This window comes from Notamacropus eugenii, chromosome 2, assembly GCF_028372415.1.
Source record: "Notamacropus eugenii isolate mMacEug1 chromosome 2, mMacEug1.pri_v2, whole genome shotgun sequence".
In the NCBI taxonomy this organism is placed as follows: domain Eukaryota; kingdom Metazoa; phylum Chordata; class Mammalia; order Diprotodontia; family Macropodidae; genus Notamacropus; species Notamacropus eugenii.
The window spans coordinates 511,435,199-511,450,894 of NC_092873.1; the positions used below are offsets into that span (position 1 = coordinate 511,435,199).

Sequence of the window (15,696 nt, forward strand, 5' to 3'; positions counted from 1 at the left end):
AATCACTGAATTAATTATTAATCTGTTTGGAAGGTATTGCTACCTTTTGTGAATAGTGACAAAGCCCAGAGCAGACAGTTTGAGAAGGACCAAAGTCCTGTCTGTGAAATGCTCCAGACTGGCCATTTATCTGCAGTGTTATGCCTATGACCACAGAGGAGAGGAGACACTCCTCTAGGGAGGCCCGGCATACATGATTTACTTCAGGTGGGGAATAAATAGATGAGCTTCATTTCATGATGTCATAGGGAGGATAATGGACATTTTGGTGCTGCCCATCTGACAGATCCTTTTCTGTCCCCTTTGCTAGATCCCCCTCCAGATTACACTTTTTAACTGTAGCTGTTCCTCAGGGCTCTGACTTGGGCCCTCTTCTCTTCTTCTATTTCAGTTTATGATCAGCTCCCATGGATTTAATTGACATCTCTCTGCTAATGATTCTCAATTCTATTTAGCCTGCCCCAATCTCTCAGCTAACCTACAATCTCACATCTCCAACTGCCTTTCAGACATCTCAAACTAGATGTCCAGTCAACATGTTCAACTCAATACATCTTTCCTTTTCAAATCCTATGTCTAGACTTAGAGATCTAAGTCTTTTGTTACAATTAACTATCATAGTTTAGGATTTAGACAATGTGACACACTCCCAAGATTCTCTCTGGTTTAGATGTGAATTAATTTGGTCTAGAATAAAAGACAGGCTAAGAAGGGCAAGGTCCTAGCCTAGTCTAAACTCCCATTGTTTTTATACATCTGTCAATAGCAGAGCCCCAGAGTCCCTGTGCTTTGGCTTGGACCTCTCCTTATACCTCATCAAAATTATCTATTTTATCTTTAATGATTGCCTATATTCTTTTATTTGATTAAGAATTCTTCCCCTAGACGTAATTGTAAAGATGTTTGTTGTTTTTCAGTCATTTCAGACTGTTACCCCATTTAGGGTTTTCTTGGCAAAGATATTGGAGTGGTTTGCCATTTACTTCTCCAGCTCATTTTACAGATGAGGAAACTGAGACAAACAGGGTTAAGTGCTTTGCCCAAGGTCACGCAGTAAGTGTCTGAGGTCAGATTTAAACTCCAGGCCTGGCACTCTGTGCACTATGGCTCTCCCTAGTGAGCCCAAGTTGTAAAGATACCTCCATCCATTTTCCTCTAACCCAGTGAACTCTGAGTTGTCAAATCCAATCATCTCTTCTCAGCTTTGGTCCTCCTTGACCTCTCTGTAGCATTTGACACTGTTTACTTTTCCAGAATAACCTTGCATTTATTTTATCTGTTATCTGTTAGTATCTATTATTTATTTTATCTGTTATTATTATCCATTATCTGGGTTTATTATTTATTATCTCCCTAGCTTCTCTTAGTTGAGGCAGTATCTGTGAAAAAAGCACTATCAGCTTGCCTGCATCAAGGAGAAACTTTAGCCACTGTTTTCTGGTGACCAGAAGCCAAGATGGTAGCTGACTCTGAAGGGATGAGCATGCTAGTGGAAATGATGAGATCACCAAGGCTGTTGGAGCAGCTTGCCTCATGAGAGGCCATGGAGGAAGCCATGTCCGGTGAGCCCAGCAGAGATGCTGGGACCAATGAAGAGCTGGCCCAGTGAGAGTAGCATGAGGATATACCCCAAAGACATGGAGCCCCACTGTCTGAACCCTAAGCCAGATAGACCTGATGAAGGGCCCACATAGAGGAAACATGTAGAGTAACGAGTCCTCGTATTCAGTATACCTCCACTGCAAATCTGATTACTGGTCCTGGGAGGGAGATCTATCATCCCATCCTGGCTCACTCTTTCACTCTATAATTCACCATGGCAGCAATGCCCTTTCCACCACAGTCATCAGCATCCATCTCGACTCCATCCTTGGAACTCAGCTTTCCCATTTGTTCCCAGTCATTGCATGGGCCCAGTCACCAGGACCGTGGCATTACACTTTCCGAAACCCAGTCCTGCTTGAACACATGCCATGGAAAATGGCTACTTCCCTATTGCCTATAAACCCACTTATATCTCCCACATCCTCAGAGAATCCTCATTTGGTCTGTCCATTCTCACTAGCCATCATCCCATCTCTGTCTTCCCTCTTGTAGCGAAACTCCTTGAGAAAATTGTCTACAACTGGGGCCTCGACTTCTTTCCTCTCTCTTCTTTACTGTCTATAGTCTAACCTTTGACCTCAACATTCAACTGAAACTGCTCTCTTCAAAGTTACCAAATCTACCCCACCCCCTGCTGATGCCCCTCTTCCAAAGTTTCTTCTTACTGTTGAGGGCACCACCAACCTCTCAGTCCCCCAGGCTCACAGTCTAGGGGTTACCCTGACTCCTTTTTCTCTCACCCCCACCCACCCTCCATATCCAATCAGGTGCCAAGTCTTGTTGCTTGTATCTTCATAGCATCTCTCGAATTCACCCTCTCCTCTCCTCCGCCCCCACTCGCTGCAGATGCTCGTCACCTCACGCTTGGCCAGTTGCAAAAGCTGCTGATGGGTCTCCCCAAACCAAGTCTCTGCCCACTTCAGTCCATCCTCCATTCACATGTTCAAGTCATCTTCCTAAAGCAAAAGTCTGACAACATCACATCTTCCCCTGATTCCATCACCTCCGGGGGCCTCTGGTTGATTTCCAGTGTCAAATAGGAAACCTACTGTCTGGCTGTTAAAGCCATTTATAAGCTGGCTCTTTCCTCCTCTTACAGTCTTTTTATATCTGACTTCTGTGGAACCCAGTGGCATTGACCTCCTTGTCCTTCCTCCACCATTTGATTTAACTGACTGTCCTTCATGCCTCTCCCTCTCTCTCTCTGTCTCTCTCTCTCTGTCTGTCTCCCTTTCTCTCTCTTTGTTTCTCTCTGTCTCTCTCTATCTCTTTCTCTCTGTTTCTCTGTTTTTCTCTCTCTCTCTGTCTCTCTATCTCTCTCTGTCTCTCTCTGTCTTTCTGTCTCTTTCTGTCTGTCTCTCTGTCTGTCTCTTTCCCTCTCTCTGTCTCTCTGTCTGTCTCTGTCTCTCTGTCTGTCTCTTTCCCTCTCTCTGTCTGTCTCTCTGTCTCTCCCTCCCTCCCCTCATCTCCTCCTCCTGACTTCCTTTCATCTTAGCTGAAGTCCCCCATTCTGTAAGAAGCCTTTCCCTCTTCATCTCTCTCCAGTCATGCTGTCCGTATGTCTGCACACATAATTGTTTGCATATTGCCTCCCTCGTTAGACTGTGAGATCCTCGGGAGCACAGTCTGTTGTTTGTCTTTCTTTGTGCTTAGGACAATGCCTGGCACAAAACAGCTGCTTAATAAATCTTATTAACTTGGCTTCACTCAGTCATCCACCTGGATCTGGAGTGGGACTGGACTAAGTAGATACCCATTAGTGGCTCCTGTGCTTAACCTGGGCCCTCCCTCCTTCTGGGCCAGTGTATGGTCCATGAAGTTATCTTAAGTACACATGAGGGTTTTAACCCAGAGGTCTCTGGGGTAAGGAAGCTTCATCTGAATGGGTATGAAGAGATGCCCAGCCAGACCAGGCCTGGGAGGATGGGAGCAGGGAGAAAGGTGGCCATCCTTCTGCCCCCATGAACCCAAGATGGGCAGAATGACATGTTGTGATCCATAGCAGCTCCCAGTCTTAACCCTTACTTCTGTCACCTTGATCATTCCATACAGGCCATTTGGGGCCAAACCCTGCCTCCCTGCAAGATCTTGTCTAGGTATTGCACATGGGTTTTCTCAATACTCCCATGTTTGGAGTGGCCTGGACGCCCAGGGTAGGTCAGACGTCAGCCTCAGTGCAAAGGTTCTGCCACATGAAGACCCACTAGGACACTGTCACTGTGGTCTTGATGACCTTGTCCTGAATGGTGTAGACTAGTCCTCCTCAAATGAGGGGCTGCTTGGTTGTCAGCGAAATGTTGACTGGGGCACAAAAGATGCCCCCAAGGCATTCTTTCTGCCAGAGCTGCAAAATCTGTCAAAGCAGATTCTGGAGCATCTGCTGCAGTTCTGTAGGAACACTTCCAAATCCACCAGTGAGTTCTCCATAATAAATGGCTGTGCCCTGGGGCAGTATGGCCCAATAGTGATGGAAGGCCCTTCACTCTCTAGCTATTCCTGCTTTGTTTTGAGGAGCAGTAGGAGCTTTGGGCTGGGGAAATGATAGGACGGACATTAAGCATAGTGCACATCATGGTACTGAAGGTCTAAGTGAAAGGGACAAAGAGACACCCAGTGGTGGGGCAGCTCCTTGCTGTGTCTGGGTACTGATTGTACCTGCCTTGCACTGTGAAGGGGAAGCTGTGGCCAGATGAGACCAGACAGCCCAGAAAGCTGAAGCACAACTCTGTCAAGGTCCAGTTCTCACTGGCTCCTACGTTCCATGCACTCAGGATATCAGTGAACCATCACCTGGAGTCCAGAGTTTCTTCACCTGCATCTAACAACCAATCCCTTGGAAAGTATGAGTCAACCTCATAGTGGGAACTGTTGTTACACTCCTTTGCCTGGTCAAGGGAGTGCTTGAACTGCATGTTGTCTGGAACTCCTGGGTTCCGATCAATCCTATGTGGGATGACGAGAGGGATTTAGTTCCAGGATCTAGAACGGTGAACTTGCAGCTATTTGGTAGATGTTCATGGTTTATTATTATGCATTGTCTCCTTGTTGTTAAGTACTGACTTATCAATTTGAAATTGTACAAAAATGCTGCATGCGATATTGTAGTCTGTGTGTCTGCTTCTGTGAGGAATCACCTTCATTAGACCAAAGGCATGGGAGTTGCCTTCAATAAAATAGAGCATCTTTTTCAATAAAAGGTAGGATGTTCCAATACGTGGGGGCTCAGAGCTAAGTCTGATGAAAAAGATTCACAGAGCTACATAGGCCCTAGTCAACAAAGGCCAGGACCCATAGAGAGAAGAAGAACTGAGAGGTAGAAGGTGGACACCAGTGGGGCATGTGCAAACCTCTGGAGTGAGTGGACACCCCAGGAAGCAACCAGTTGTGCTACCTACTGGTTAAAGCCACAAGAGCAGGAATTTCCACCTTCTCCAGCTCTGTGAGAAAGTCCCAGGACTTACATTTCTGATACAGTCTGGCTTGGACTAAGTAGCCACCTTCCAAATTTTCTCAAGTAAACTCAGTGGGTTGGGTGAGTGAGCCCTGGAAAGCCCAAGCTGATGCAGCCAGCGGGCCTCCTGCTCATGTGGGTCTGGATCCATCTGCTCAAACTAGCACTCTCCAGCTGGCCTCAGTCAAGTGGCTCTTACAAAGTTGCCTCTCTTGGAGTGGCCACAGAAGCTTGCACGGGTGGGACCAAAGGTCTTGCCCTCTCCGTTGTCCTTATATGGCTGTTGGGGTTAGGTGAAAATCGTTAACGGGTAAAGTGAACCAAATGTCTGGGTTGTTCTGGGCCAGGTTCCTCTAGCAGCAGCAACAGCAGCCGAAGCAGCAGCAAGCTTTGAGCAGCTTTGGGGAGCAGAGGCTCCTAGTTGGGTTTGTGGTTGGCTTTGGTTGGTTTTCATATGTGATCTTTGCCAGGGAGGTCAATCAAAAAAAGGAAGCCTAAGCATTTGCAGGCTGGCAGGCATGTGTGCCATAAGGAGGAGACCGATCCAGAAGGACCAGGGAAGGCAGTGGTGGGCTGTGCGTGCAGGGGTGGGGCAGCCACAAGGGCCTCTGCTGACTCAGTGGTTTGCCTCCAGCGAGCTCCTTTTACCCACTCTCCACCTAGGGCCATGCTTCTCTACCGAGCCCTGAAGTAGCTGCTGGAACACACACGTTGGACCAGGCTGCAAAAATCTGCCTTCCTCTGTTTTGGAAATTCAGCTCCTGGCCCCTCGCCATGATTTTTCAAACATACTGACAGTGGTTACATAATCCTATCTGCTAGCTATTTCAGCTCCCTGGGATCATGTCATAGGATCCTGGATGGGGAGATAAGGCAGCCGGCAGTGCCTGTTTCCTCCTTCCTTTACCTAGAGAATTATATCATGGCCTTCTCCTCACTCAAAAGTCATCAGGGAAGAGGCTTAACAAGTTAACAAACATTTATTAAGGACTTGGTTTGCACCAGGCATCATGCTAAGGGCTGAGGAGAAAAGAGAGAAGCTTTTGGCTGTCCATGCCCTTCTATGTACTTAGTTCCAGTTCAATGGCCAAAAGGCTTTCTTCATCACGGCCCACAGTAAGTTAGCAGGAAATAGTCCTTGAATATCTGGGCAGGTTCTGAATTAGGGCTGAGGGACTCGCTGTCACTCATCATCAAGCATTTCTAAAAGGGGGCTGAGAATCCTCTAGATGGATATGCAGCAGAGAATGAACATATGCGTGCCCCAAGGACTGCTCCCTCCCCTCCACCGCCACACACACACACCATAATCAATCCAAAGAATCTGGCCTAACTCTCCATAAATGGAAGTTGAAGCAGATGAACAATGCCCATTGTCTAGACCTGCATATTCAATTGTAAGGACAGCCCCTCTGAGCTGACATTGTTGGTGGAAAATTAGCTGAGCCCAAAACTGAATTGTTTGGTCATTTTTCAATTGTATCTGACTCTCCTTGACCCCATTTTGGGTTTTCTTGACAAAGATACTGGAGTGTTTTGCCATTTCCTTCTCCAGTTTATTTTACAGATGAGGAAACTGAGGTAAACAGGGTGAAGTGACTTGCCCAGCAAGCTGACATTGTCCATGGGAAGTTAGCTGGGTCCGGAACCAGGCAGGACCAAGAAAATCAGTTTAATTGTATCAAGGAAATGCACTACTGCAGTGATCCCAAGCTTTTTCCTAAAACTAAAACCCATTTCCTTCACATCAGGGTTCGTTTAGGGATTCCATATGCCTACCACACATGGAGTTCCACAATCTCCAAAAAAACCAAACCTGCACAATTAATTGCATGCAAAGAAGCAGTGATATGGTGTATATCCTCAAAGACAGATATTCCGGGCAATGGAGGTGGCCCAGGCATGTAACAGGAGCAAGGAACAAGAGATGTACAGCCCCTATCTATAAGCTGTGGAAGGCCCATGGCAATCTGGGTGGGTGCCTATGGAGGATTTTCAGGGGTATATGAGCAGGATGAGAAGGTGAGGATGGGCTGTGATCTGTACTGTTAACAGAAGTCCCAATTTTGATGAGATCATAGATCCATTGAAGGGCTGACATATGCACCCCAGAAATCCAGCATGGTGTGTATGTATCTTCACTGCCTAGCACCTCCAACTCAGAATAGAGGGATTAACCACATAGGATTCTGATGCTGCGTTATTATCTCAATGAGGCCCTAGTAATTGAGGCGCTTTCACAGTTTAACCACCAGGTGGCATTGATAGCTATTTACTGGGGAGTCCACACTCACCCTGGTGGTTTCTGCACACCCAGATGAGCAAAAGTGCTGTGTAATCTCTGTGGTTCTCTAGGGTAACTAAAAGCTGTCTATGACTTGTCCCTTACCTCTGCCTCTCTGTATAAGTGGCAGGGACTCATTTTCTTTCTTCCTTTCTTTCTTTTCAATATTTTTCTGTTTTTGTTTTTTTAATTCTTAATATTTTATCTTTCGCCAATTACATGTAAAAAACAATTTTTAACATTCAGTTTGAAAACTTTCAGTTCCAGATTCTCTCCCTTCCTCCCTCTTCATTCCTCTCATTGAGAAGACAAGCAATTCAATATAGGTTATTATATGTGTACAGGGACTCATTTTCAATGGGAATGATCTACCCATTTCAAATCAGATCTGAGCCCCCACGCACTAGCTAACCCCGCCTCCTTTTAAAGTGGCTATATTTCAGTAAGTACTAGGCATATGACTTTAGTGCTTTGGCACTGGTTCAGGGCAGAAGGAGATAGGAGTACCTAGAACCAAAAATAGAAGTACCACATCTCAGTAGTACATCAATCTAGCAATCAAGTATTTATTAAAGACCTACTATGGACCAGGCGCTGTGTTGTGTGCTACAAATAGGATGAATTAAACAATCGCTATTCTGAGAGCTAATAGTCTCACAGGAGAGACAAGTGCCTATGTAATAGTAAAAAAGAATAAATACATGGTAAGTAATTCTAAAATAAGTGAGGAGGGGGAGAGAAACTAGAAGCGAGGGGCCTTAAGAAAGGCTTCATCTAGAAAAAGGGGCTTGAGCCATATCTTGAAGGAAGTATCAGATGAAGGTGATGAGGGAGGCATGCCAGGCACCTCCAGGGCAAAGGCATAGAACTGGGAGACACCGTGTCCCATGTAAGGAAAAGAAAGGGCCATTTTGGCTTTGATCTCTGAGTCTGGGAGGGTGAGTAATATCTGATGAGGCAGGAAAGGACAGTCTGGGCCAGGTGGTGAAGGACTTTAAAAAACGCGATAACCAGAGAACACAATGCTTAATAAGACATCTCCTGAGCAGCTGCCCTGCGGCACCTCCCCCTCCTCCCCCCCCCCCCATCTCACCCCCCTGCAGACGTAGAAAGGCTCTGGACCCAAAAGTTAGAGTCAGCATAAATCTGAGCAAGTGAAGGAGTGCAACAGCACGGACCCCACAGGATGAAACACACACACCCTCTTCGTGTTGGTGGCCATTTATTCTCCAGTGAAGAAACTCCTTGGCTGCCAGTCAGCTTCACTCAGCGGGCCCAGCACCTCCTGACCTCTCACACTCACAGGGTCCACCTTTGGACGTGTCCACCCTCTCTGATGCTCAGTCAGAAAAGGAAGCACAAAGTAGAAAAGGTAGTGTGTAGTCACAGTAAACACTTAATAAATGCATTATAATTCATTCTCTATAAAAACCTAATCTTTGTACATAAACTTGTTCTGTCATTCATTTGGCCTAGCCAGGGTGGGGAACCTGCAGCCTCGAGGCCACATGTGTGGCCATTAGTGTGGCCCTTTGGCTGAATCCAAACTTCACAGAGCAAATCCCTTTAACAAAAGGATTTGTTCTCTAAAACAACAACAAATGTCTATTTGACCTACCGCCACTTTCACCATTTCTTAGAGCAGAGTAGTAATCCATTCTATTTGCAGGCTATGATATGTTCAGCCATCCTCCGACTGATGGGCGCTCCCTTAGGTTCTCATTCTTTACCACTACAAAAAAAGAGCTTCAATAAATATTGCTCTACAGATAGGCTTCACCTCATGTAGTCATTCTAATTCACCTGCGTGTGTGCCCATACATGCATAAAAAATAAACTTTTCTGTTTTTTTGTCTATCTAGATTTTCTGAACCACCTTTCATCCCTTCTCGGGGTTGGGGTTGGTATTGTCGCTGTGGCCTTCATTGTGCTGTCAATAGTGGTCGGAATCCTATTTTACAAACGGAGGTATGGGGGAAGCTTCAGTTTGTGTGTTTTATTACCCTAAATTCAGTGCATGGGTTTCAAATGGCATTAAATGACTATGGATGGATGTATTTCATGATTGGGGCCTTGAGAAAGGCTAAAGTATAAAGACAGATCTAAATAATTAGAAAAATAATGAATTGCTTAATGTTTAGTGAATAGCTATTTAGTTGGTCATGGATAGGCTGAGCCAATATAATAAAAGTGACAATACTACCTAAGTTAATTTACTTATTCAGTGCCATAACAATCAAATTAACAAAAGACTGCTTCTTAGAGCAGGAAAAAATAATAGCAAATTTCATCTGGAAGAACAAAATATGAAGAATGTCAAGAGAACCAATTTTTTAAAGGTGCCTTATCTCAAACTATTCTACAAAGCCATAATCATCAAAATAATTTGGTACTTGGTAAGAAACAGAGAAGTTGATCAATGGAAAAGATTAGGTACACAATATTACAGAGACAAATGAACACGGTAACCTAATGTTTGATGAACCCAAAGATCTCAGCCACTGGGACAAGAACTATTAGAAACTGCTGGAAATACTGGAAAAAGGTCTAGCAGAAATTAGATAGAGACCAACATCACACACCACATACTCAGATAAGCTCCAGATGGATACATTTTGGCTGTAGACTCATATGAGCCCTTAGGTGCAGTGTATTAGAAAACTAATTTCATTTTTAAAAATCAATTAATAATCTATTGCATATATAATGATATCCTCTCTAAAATATTTTCCAGGGAATTATTTCAGGTTTCTAAAGTTACTGTGATTGATGGAAAATGCCAGAAGAAATTATCCAGCAGCACAGTGGATTCATGCTTCCGTAGTGTTTCTTTGTCTCGATGTTTTCATTCTAGTGGATTACAGGTAGGGCCCAAGGGTTTCATTTCATCAAACAGCTATGGAAATTGCTTTGTTATAACATTCATATAAAATAATTGCCTCCCTTATTTCTTCCCTTATTATTGTGATACAAGATCACATAGGACCTATTACTCTCACATTTGAGAGAAGTACTGTCTAGCTCCCAAAGTCATCCAAAGCCCTAAGGATTAGGTTCTCTTTTCTAGATGACCTTGTGTTTTGGGGTCCCGAGCACATCAGTTGCCCCCCAGAACTTCACTTAGGAGACTTTCTGAGTGACATTATTATAGAAGCTCCTGGTACCTAGTGCAGAGTAGGCGCTTGATAAATGCTTTTTAATTGACTTAGATTTCTGCTGTGTTTGGATCCCTGGCCCCTTAGGAGCCTGATTCTTTCTCCTACAGACTCCTCCCCTGATCACGTAGTTTTGTAGAGTCAGACATTATAGGAATCCAACAGCAGTGGACGCAGGTGAGATTAAAACTCAGAGCCTAGGTCCCCAGGAGTCACTGAGGCATTCAGGCCGCAGGAGAGGCCCATGATTCCCCAAAAAGTTCCAGGTCTTCTCTGCTCTCAACTCTGGCTATTCTTTCCTCAGAGGGATACTAACAAGCTAGAAAATGTCCAGACAAGAGCAGCCAAGGCGGTCAGAGGCCTAGAAACTGTGCCATACAAAAGAAAAGAAGGAAACTGAGATGTTTAACCTGGAACAGAGAAAACCTAGGGTTAGGCCTTCCCCCAATTAAAGGTTTTTCCCACCCAGAAGGAAGATTTATTCTCTGCAGACCAGGCCTGGTAAATAATGAACTCCCCATCTGGGGAAGATTTGAAGCAGAAAGTAGGTGACAGATGGGCAGGAGGGCAGTCAAGGGCTTCTTGTTCAGGCATGGGTTGGATTAGAAGTCACCAAGGTCCACTCTAGTTGTGGGATTCTGAGACTCTCTGTAGGAAGTTTTACAAGTGTCAATGAGGTAGATTCCAGCTCAGTCTGAGAAAGAACTTTCTGCCAGAAGTCTGTAGGAAAGGCCTGGGCTCCATCAGGGGCCTATAGGAGGAGAGCAGAGGACGCCTCATCTGACAGGCCCTTGGACTGGGCCAGTGACGTCCAGTCTTTGGCATTAGCAACATAGAGTGTGATGAAATAATTTCTTTTTTGGTTTGGGTTTTGTTTCAGTTATTTTGGAAACAATTGGGGTTAAGTGACTTGCCTAGGGTCCCATGGCTAGTAAGTATCTGAGGCTGAATTTGAACTCAGGTCCTCCTGACTTCAGGGCTGGTACTCTATCCTCCAAGTCATTTAGCTGCCCCTGATGAAATAATTTCATGTCTCCTAAGAGAACGACTTCAATTGCTTTGTTTTATTTTTAAAACATTTGTTCTTCCATTACTAAAATAGAAGGAAACAAAGGCTACATCCTCCATAAACGTAATACCAAGCAAATCTGAGGTAGTTAGACTGACATCACTTATTGGCGTCTGGGAAAATTGAGTCACAGGAGATTACTCCCTCAACTCCCTTTGGAGAAGCCTCACTGGTCCTGAGCACTGGATTTTAAGTCAGAAAGACCTGAGTTCAAATCACCTCCAGACACTTAACTAGCTGTGTGACTCTGGGCAAGTCCCTCCATCTCTTTGGGCCTCAGTTTCCACATCTGTAAAATAAAGGGTTGGGCCAGCCACAACCTTAAATTCCCTTCCAAGAGACCTTGGGGCATCCCCTCCTTCACTGATGTTTGATGCGTGTCCTGGTTTCTCACTGAAGCCTCACTACTGAGTTCTGGGCAGTATACAGATGTGAGCCAGTGACAATGACCTGGAAAAGAAAAAAGGGACTGAGAAAACTCTTCCAAGGTCGCTTTCTAGACCCCTGAGTTATGTGATTGGTCACAAGGAGCTGTAGATGCATGATTTAGGGGTTGAAAAATACCCATGTGTGCAAGTACATCATCCTACCTAATAAAAAGTCTTGTGTGAAGACTGACTCGGTCAACCTTTCCCACATTGGTCTGATGAGTTAAACGGCACACCCCCAACCCTGGAATTCCTCTCCTTATCTCCTAAGCCTCCTGGCTTCCCCAGCTTCCTTCAGGCCTCAGCTAAAGTCCCACCTTCTGCAGGATCCCCCTTCATGCTAGCTCTCTCCCTCTGTTGACCACCTTCCGTTTATTGCATTTGTTTTTTTGTATAGCCTCTCCCCCATTAGCATGTGATCTCCTTGAGAGCAGGAACTGGGTTTTGTGGCCTTTCCTTGATTCTCAGCACTTAGTACAGAGCCCAGTCCATAGCAGGCCCTTAATAAAGGCTTGTTGACTAAATGAATGGCATCCTGTCCTCAGGAAACTCATTACTTGTAAGTCATTACTTGTAAGTGGGGCAGTATAATCATTGTGGTCTCATCCTTGCATACAGAAATGAAGGCATCATAACTAAATAAAATTAAATCATGGTGTACATACATTTAAAAGTTTGGTTTATTTTCCAGTTTGGAAAGTAACAAATAATATTTTGTTTCATAGCAGGTCTCAAGAGATAAAGAATTAGAACTTCAAGGAGGTATTTTTTTTTAAAAGCTCCTATGTACTTGAAACATATTCCAACTTGTATCATATTGTGTTCATATTTTATGACTTGGGTGAGATTGTAAACACCTTGAAGGCTAGGGGTATGTCTTGTCCTATCATGGTATTTATTCCTCAGTGCCTCACACAGTGTATTGCTTACAGTACGGGGCATAATAAATGTTATCAGAGTGAGAGAGTATAATAGGGAGAATAGAGGGCTTTAGGGGATAGAGATAAAGAGGGTGAAGGCAAGCGCCATCCACTGGGCACGAAGAGATTCTTCTCAGATACCCCACAACACCAGGACATTGGGAAGCAGTTGAACTGAGTGGGGGTTGATTGCATTAGCTCCCACTTCCAAATATTTGGAGGAGCCATTTGTGAGCAGGGGGATGGTATACCTAAGATCAAATCAGCCTAGAATAATGGCCCTTGTATGGTATAAGTGCTTAATAAATGCTTATTATTGATTGATTGATGTGGTGGTGAGACAGAGCAGGGTGAGAGGAAGAAGAGTTCAGGGAGAGGGCCTAGCTGAGGGCAGGAGGAGGAGTATTGTGGTGCTTAGCCAGTTCTATATCTCCTCTTCATGTCCTGACTTTGGTGAAAGGGGGTCTCCACCATTGCCTCCATCAGTCCAGGGTTGTGGTTAGGAACCATAACTGATAAAGTGAGTGATAACAAAGCTATGGGCTCTGTTCTGAACTCTGTTTTTTTTTTCATCAAACAACCTTTTAGTTATTGATTTGACAACCCAGAGCTGTTAAATAAATGCATATTGACTTGATAATCAGAAAAAAAAAAACACTGGGTGCTATGGGATTATTGTGTATTTGGGGTAGGGGGTAAGATGAGGAGAGCTTTCCATCCCAGGCATAAGCAGCTTTATTATAATTTTTTGTTGCTGAGTCAAGGTGGTATGACAGACTAGCTTAATTGTGCTTAACATTGACCTTCTCTAATGAACATGAAAGCCTGAAAAATCCCCCACTTTCCTAGATAGAATAGGGGTACCTAAGGCAGGATGGATGGTGAGGTGAGACCCTGTTGGGGTTTTAGTAATGAACTATCCCGGAGATTCTATCCTGGGAAGATTCCCCAGTTCCCTTGCTAGTATAATTATTTAGAGTTTGGTTCTTGATTATGGGGTGTTGATGCTCAATCTTCAATGTCATTTTTATAGCTCTTCAAAAACAGAAGCAAAGGAAATTGAACTTTGTGATGACATCTATAACTTCAGATGTCTCAGACCCCTGCTCCAGTGTGGAGAGCATAAACGTGGACCAGAGGTCCTCCTTTTCATCATCATTGGGCTCTTTTTATTGCCAAAGCTTAGAAGCTTCTAGGGACTGGTTTTCTGATGAAGAGGGCTCCCTTTGCTCCTACTCCAAGAAGGACAGCTTTGTGGACAGAGTTCAGGTGTACCTAGAGACCATGTATGCTGCCGAAAACTTCCAAGAATTCCAGTGTGATGTGGCAATCAATGAGGATCAAAATTATCTTGGCTTGGAAAAGACAAATCAACAGAAAATGCAGATGCCTAAATCGGTCTCCAACCTCCCCAAGGCTTCTTCTGACATCCCACATCCACCAGAATTAGGGGATGACACCACCAAAGCTTCTACTAGTACCCCACATCCACCACAATCAGAGGCTAATGCCTCAGAAGCTTCTTCTGGCATCCCATATCCACCACAATCAAGGGCTGACCCCAACAAAGCTTCTATTAGTACTCCACATCCACCAGAATTAGGAGCTAATGCCTCAGAAGCTTCTTCTGGCATCCTACATCCACCACAATCAAAGGCTAATGCCTCAGAAGCTTCTTCCGGCATCCCACATCCATCACAATCAAGGGACGACCCCAACAAAGATTCTACTAGTACCCCATATCCACCAGAATCAGGAGCTAATGCCTCAGAAGCTTCTTCTGGCACCCCACATCCACTACAATCAAGGGATGACCCCTCCAGAGCTTCTACTCATATCCCTTGTCTACCACAATCAGGCAATAATGCCTCAAAAACTGCTTCTGACATCTCTTGTCTACCACAATCAAGCAAAACATCAATGGATGTTCCCATTTCTGAGCCTAAATAGGTCCAGATCAAGAGCATATTTTAGTGTGTGGCTCAGAACGGACCTTCTAAAAAGAATTAGACAGAGCCTCCTCACCCTGGTCTGTAAATCTACAACAAGATCATACAAGGTATAGGACAAGCATCTCAGCACAGATTTAGCTTATTTGTGAATAAATTATATTTAACTCTCAGCACCATCTTGTAGTTTGGTACTTTTCTGCTTTATTTTCATGAGAGGAATTCCTATATCTCTTCTCTGAATTCTGTATTTAACACTGACTCCTATTCCTAAGGCAGATTTCCAAAATATAATTCCTCTGCACATGAAAGAAAGTTATGAAATGGCTCATGTTCTAATGACTCCCAGGTCAGCCCTAAAAACAGTCATTCTCCCCTTTGTGGCTCCTCATGCCACAAACAGACACTGACATAAGGATAGTGTCAATCACAAGTGTTTATAAGAAATAATATTAAACCAGCAAATGTATTCTTCCAAAGAATTTTTTAAAACACAAAGAGTAAGTAAGGCAAAGGTGGGCCTGCCAACTCCTTGTAACTAACTGGTTTGTCTCTCTCAGTGCTCCTGCTATTGGGAAACACACACCTTCCAACTTGACCATTTAGAAGTCACCTCTCTTGATCTTAAAGGGGACTGAAGATATGACTGTCACCAGTTGCTACCAAAGGACAATGCCATCTCTTTCTTCTACTCTCCTCTTTCTCTCTATGACTTACCTGATGACCTCTGTTCTTCTAATCAAGTGCTGGTCTTGTGTTAGTTTCCTCTCTTCCCAAACTAGGAGGAACTACAAACCCCAGGGGGTTTTATGACCAGCCAAGTCCTTGACAGAGG

At 44.4% G+C, this 15,696-nt stretch overlaps 1 protein-coding gene across 3 annotated transcripts in view; it reads left to right on the forward strand.

Annotated features, from left to right (window-relative positions):
- C2H1orf185 (chromosome 2 C1orf185 homolog) overlaps window positions 1-15,037 on the forward strand; it is a 32,506-nt gene extending 17,469 nt beyond the window's left edge. For 2 of the 3 annotated variants that reach the window (XM_072649402.1, XM_072649404.1), the window contains exons 3-6: window positions 9,203-9,308; window positions 10,075-10,204; window positions 12,718-12,754; window positions 13,946-15,037. In XM_072649402.1, the coding sequence (XP_072505503.1) occupies window positions 9,203-9,308; window positions 10,075-10,204; window positions 12,718-12,754; window positions 13,946-14,862 (1,190 nt within the window). In that variant the 3' untranslated portion in view covers window positions 14,863-15,037. The remainder of the gene's footprint in view (window positions 1-9,202; window positions 9,309-10,074; window positions 10,205-12,717; window positions 12,755-13,945) is intronic. The other variant, XM_072649403.1, reaches the window with a different exon arrangement.
- The last annotated feature ends 659 nt before the right edge of the window (window positions 15,038-15,696 follow it).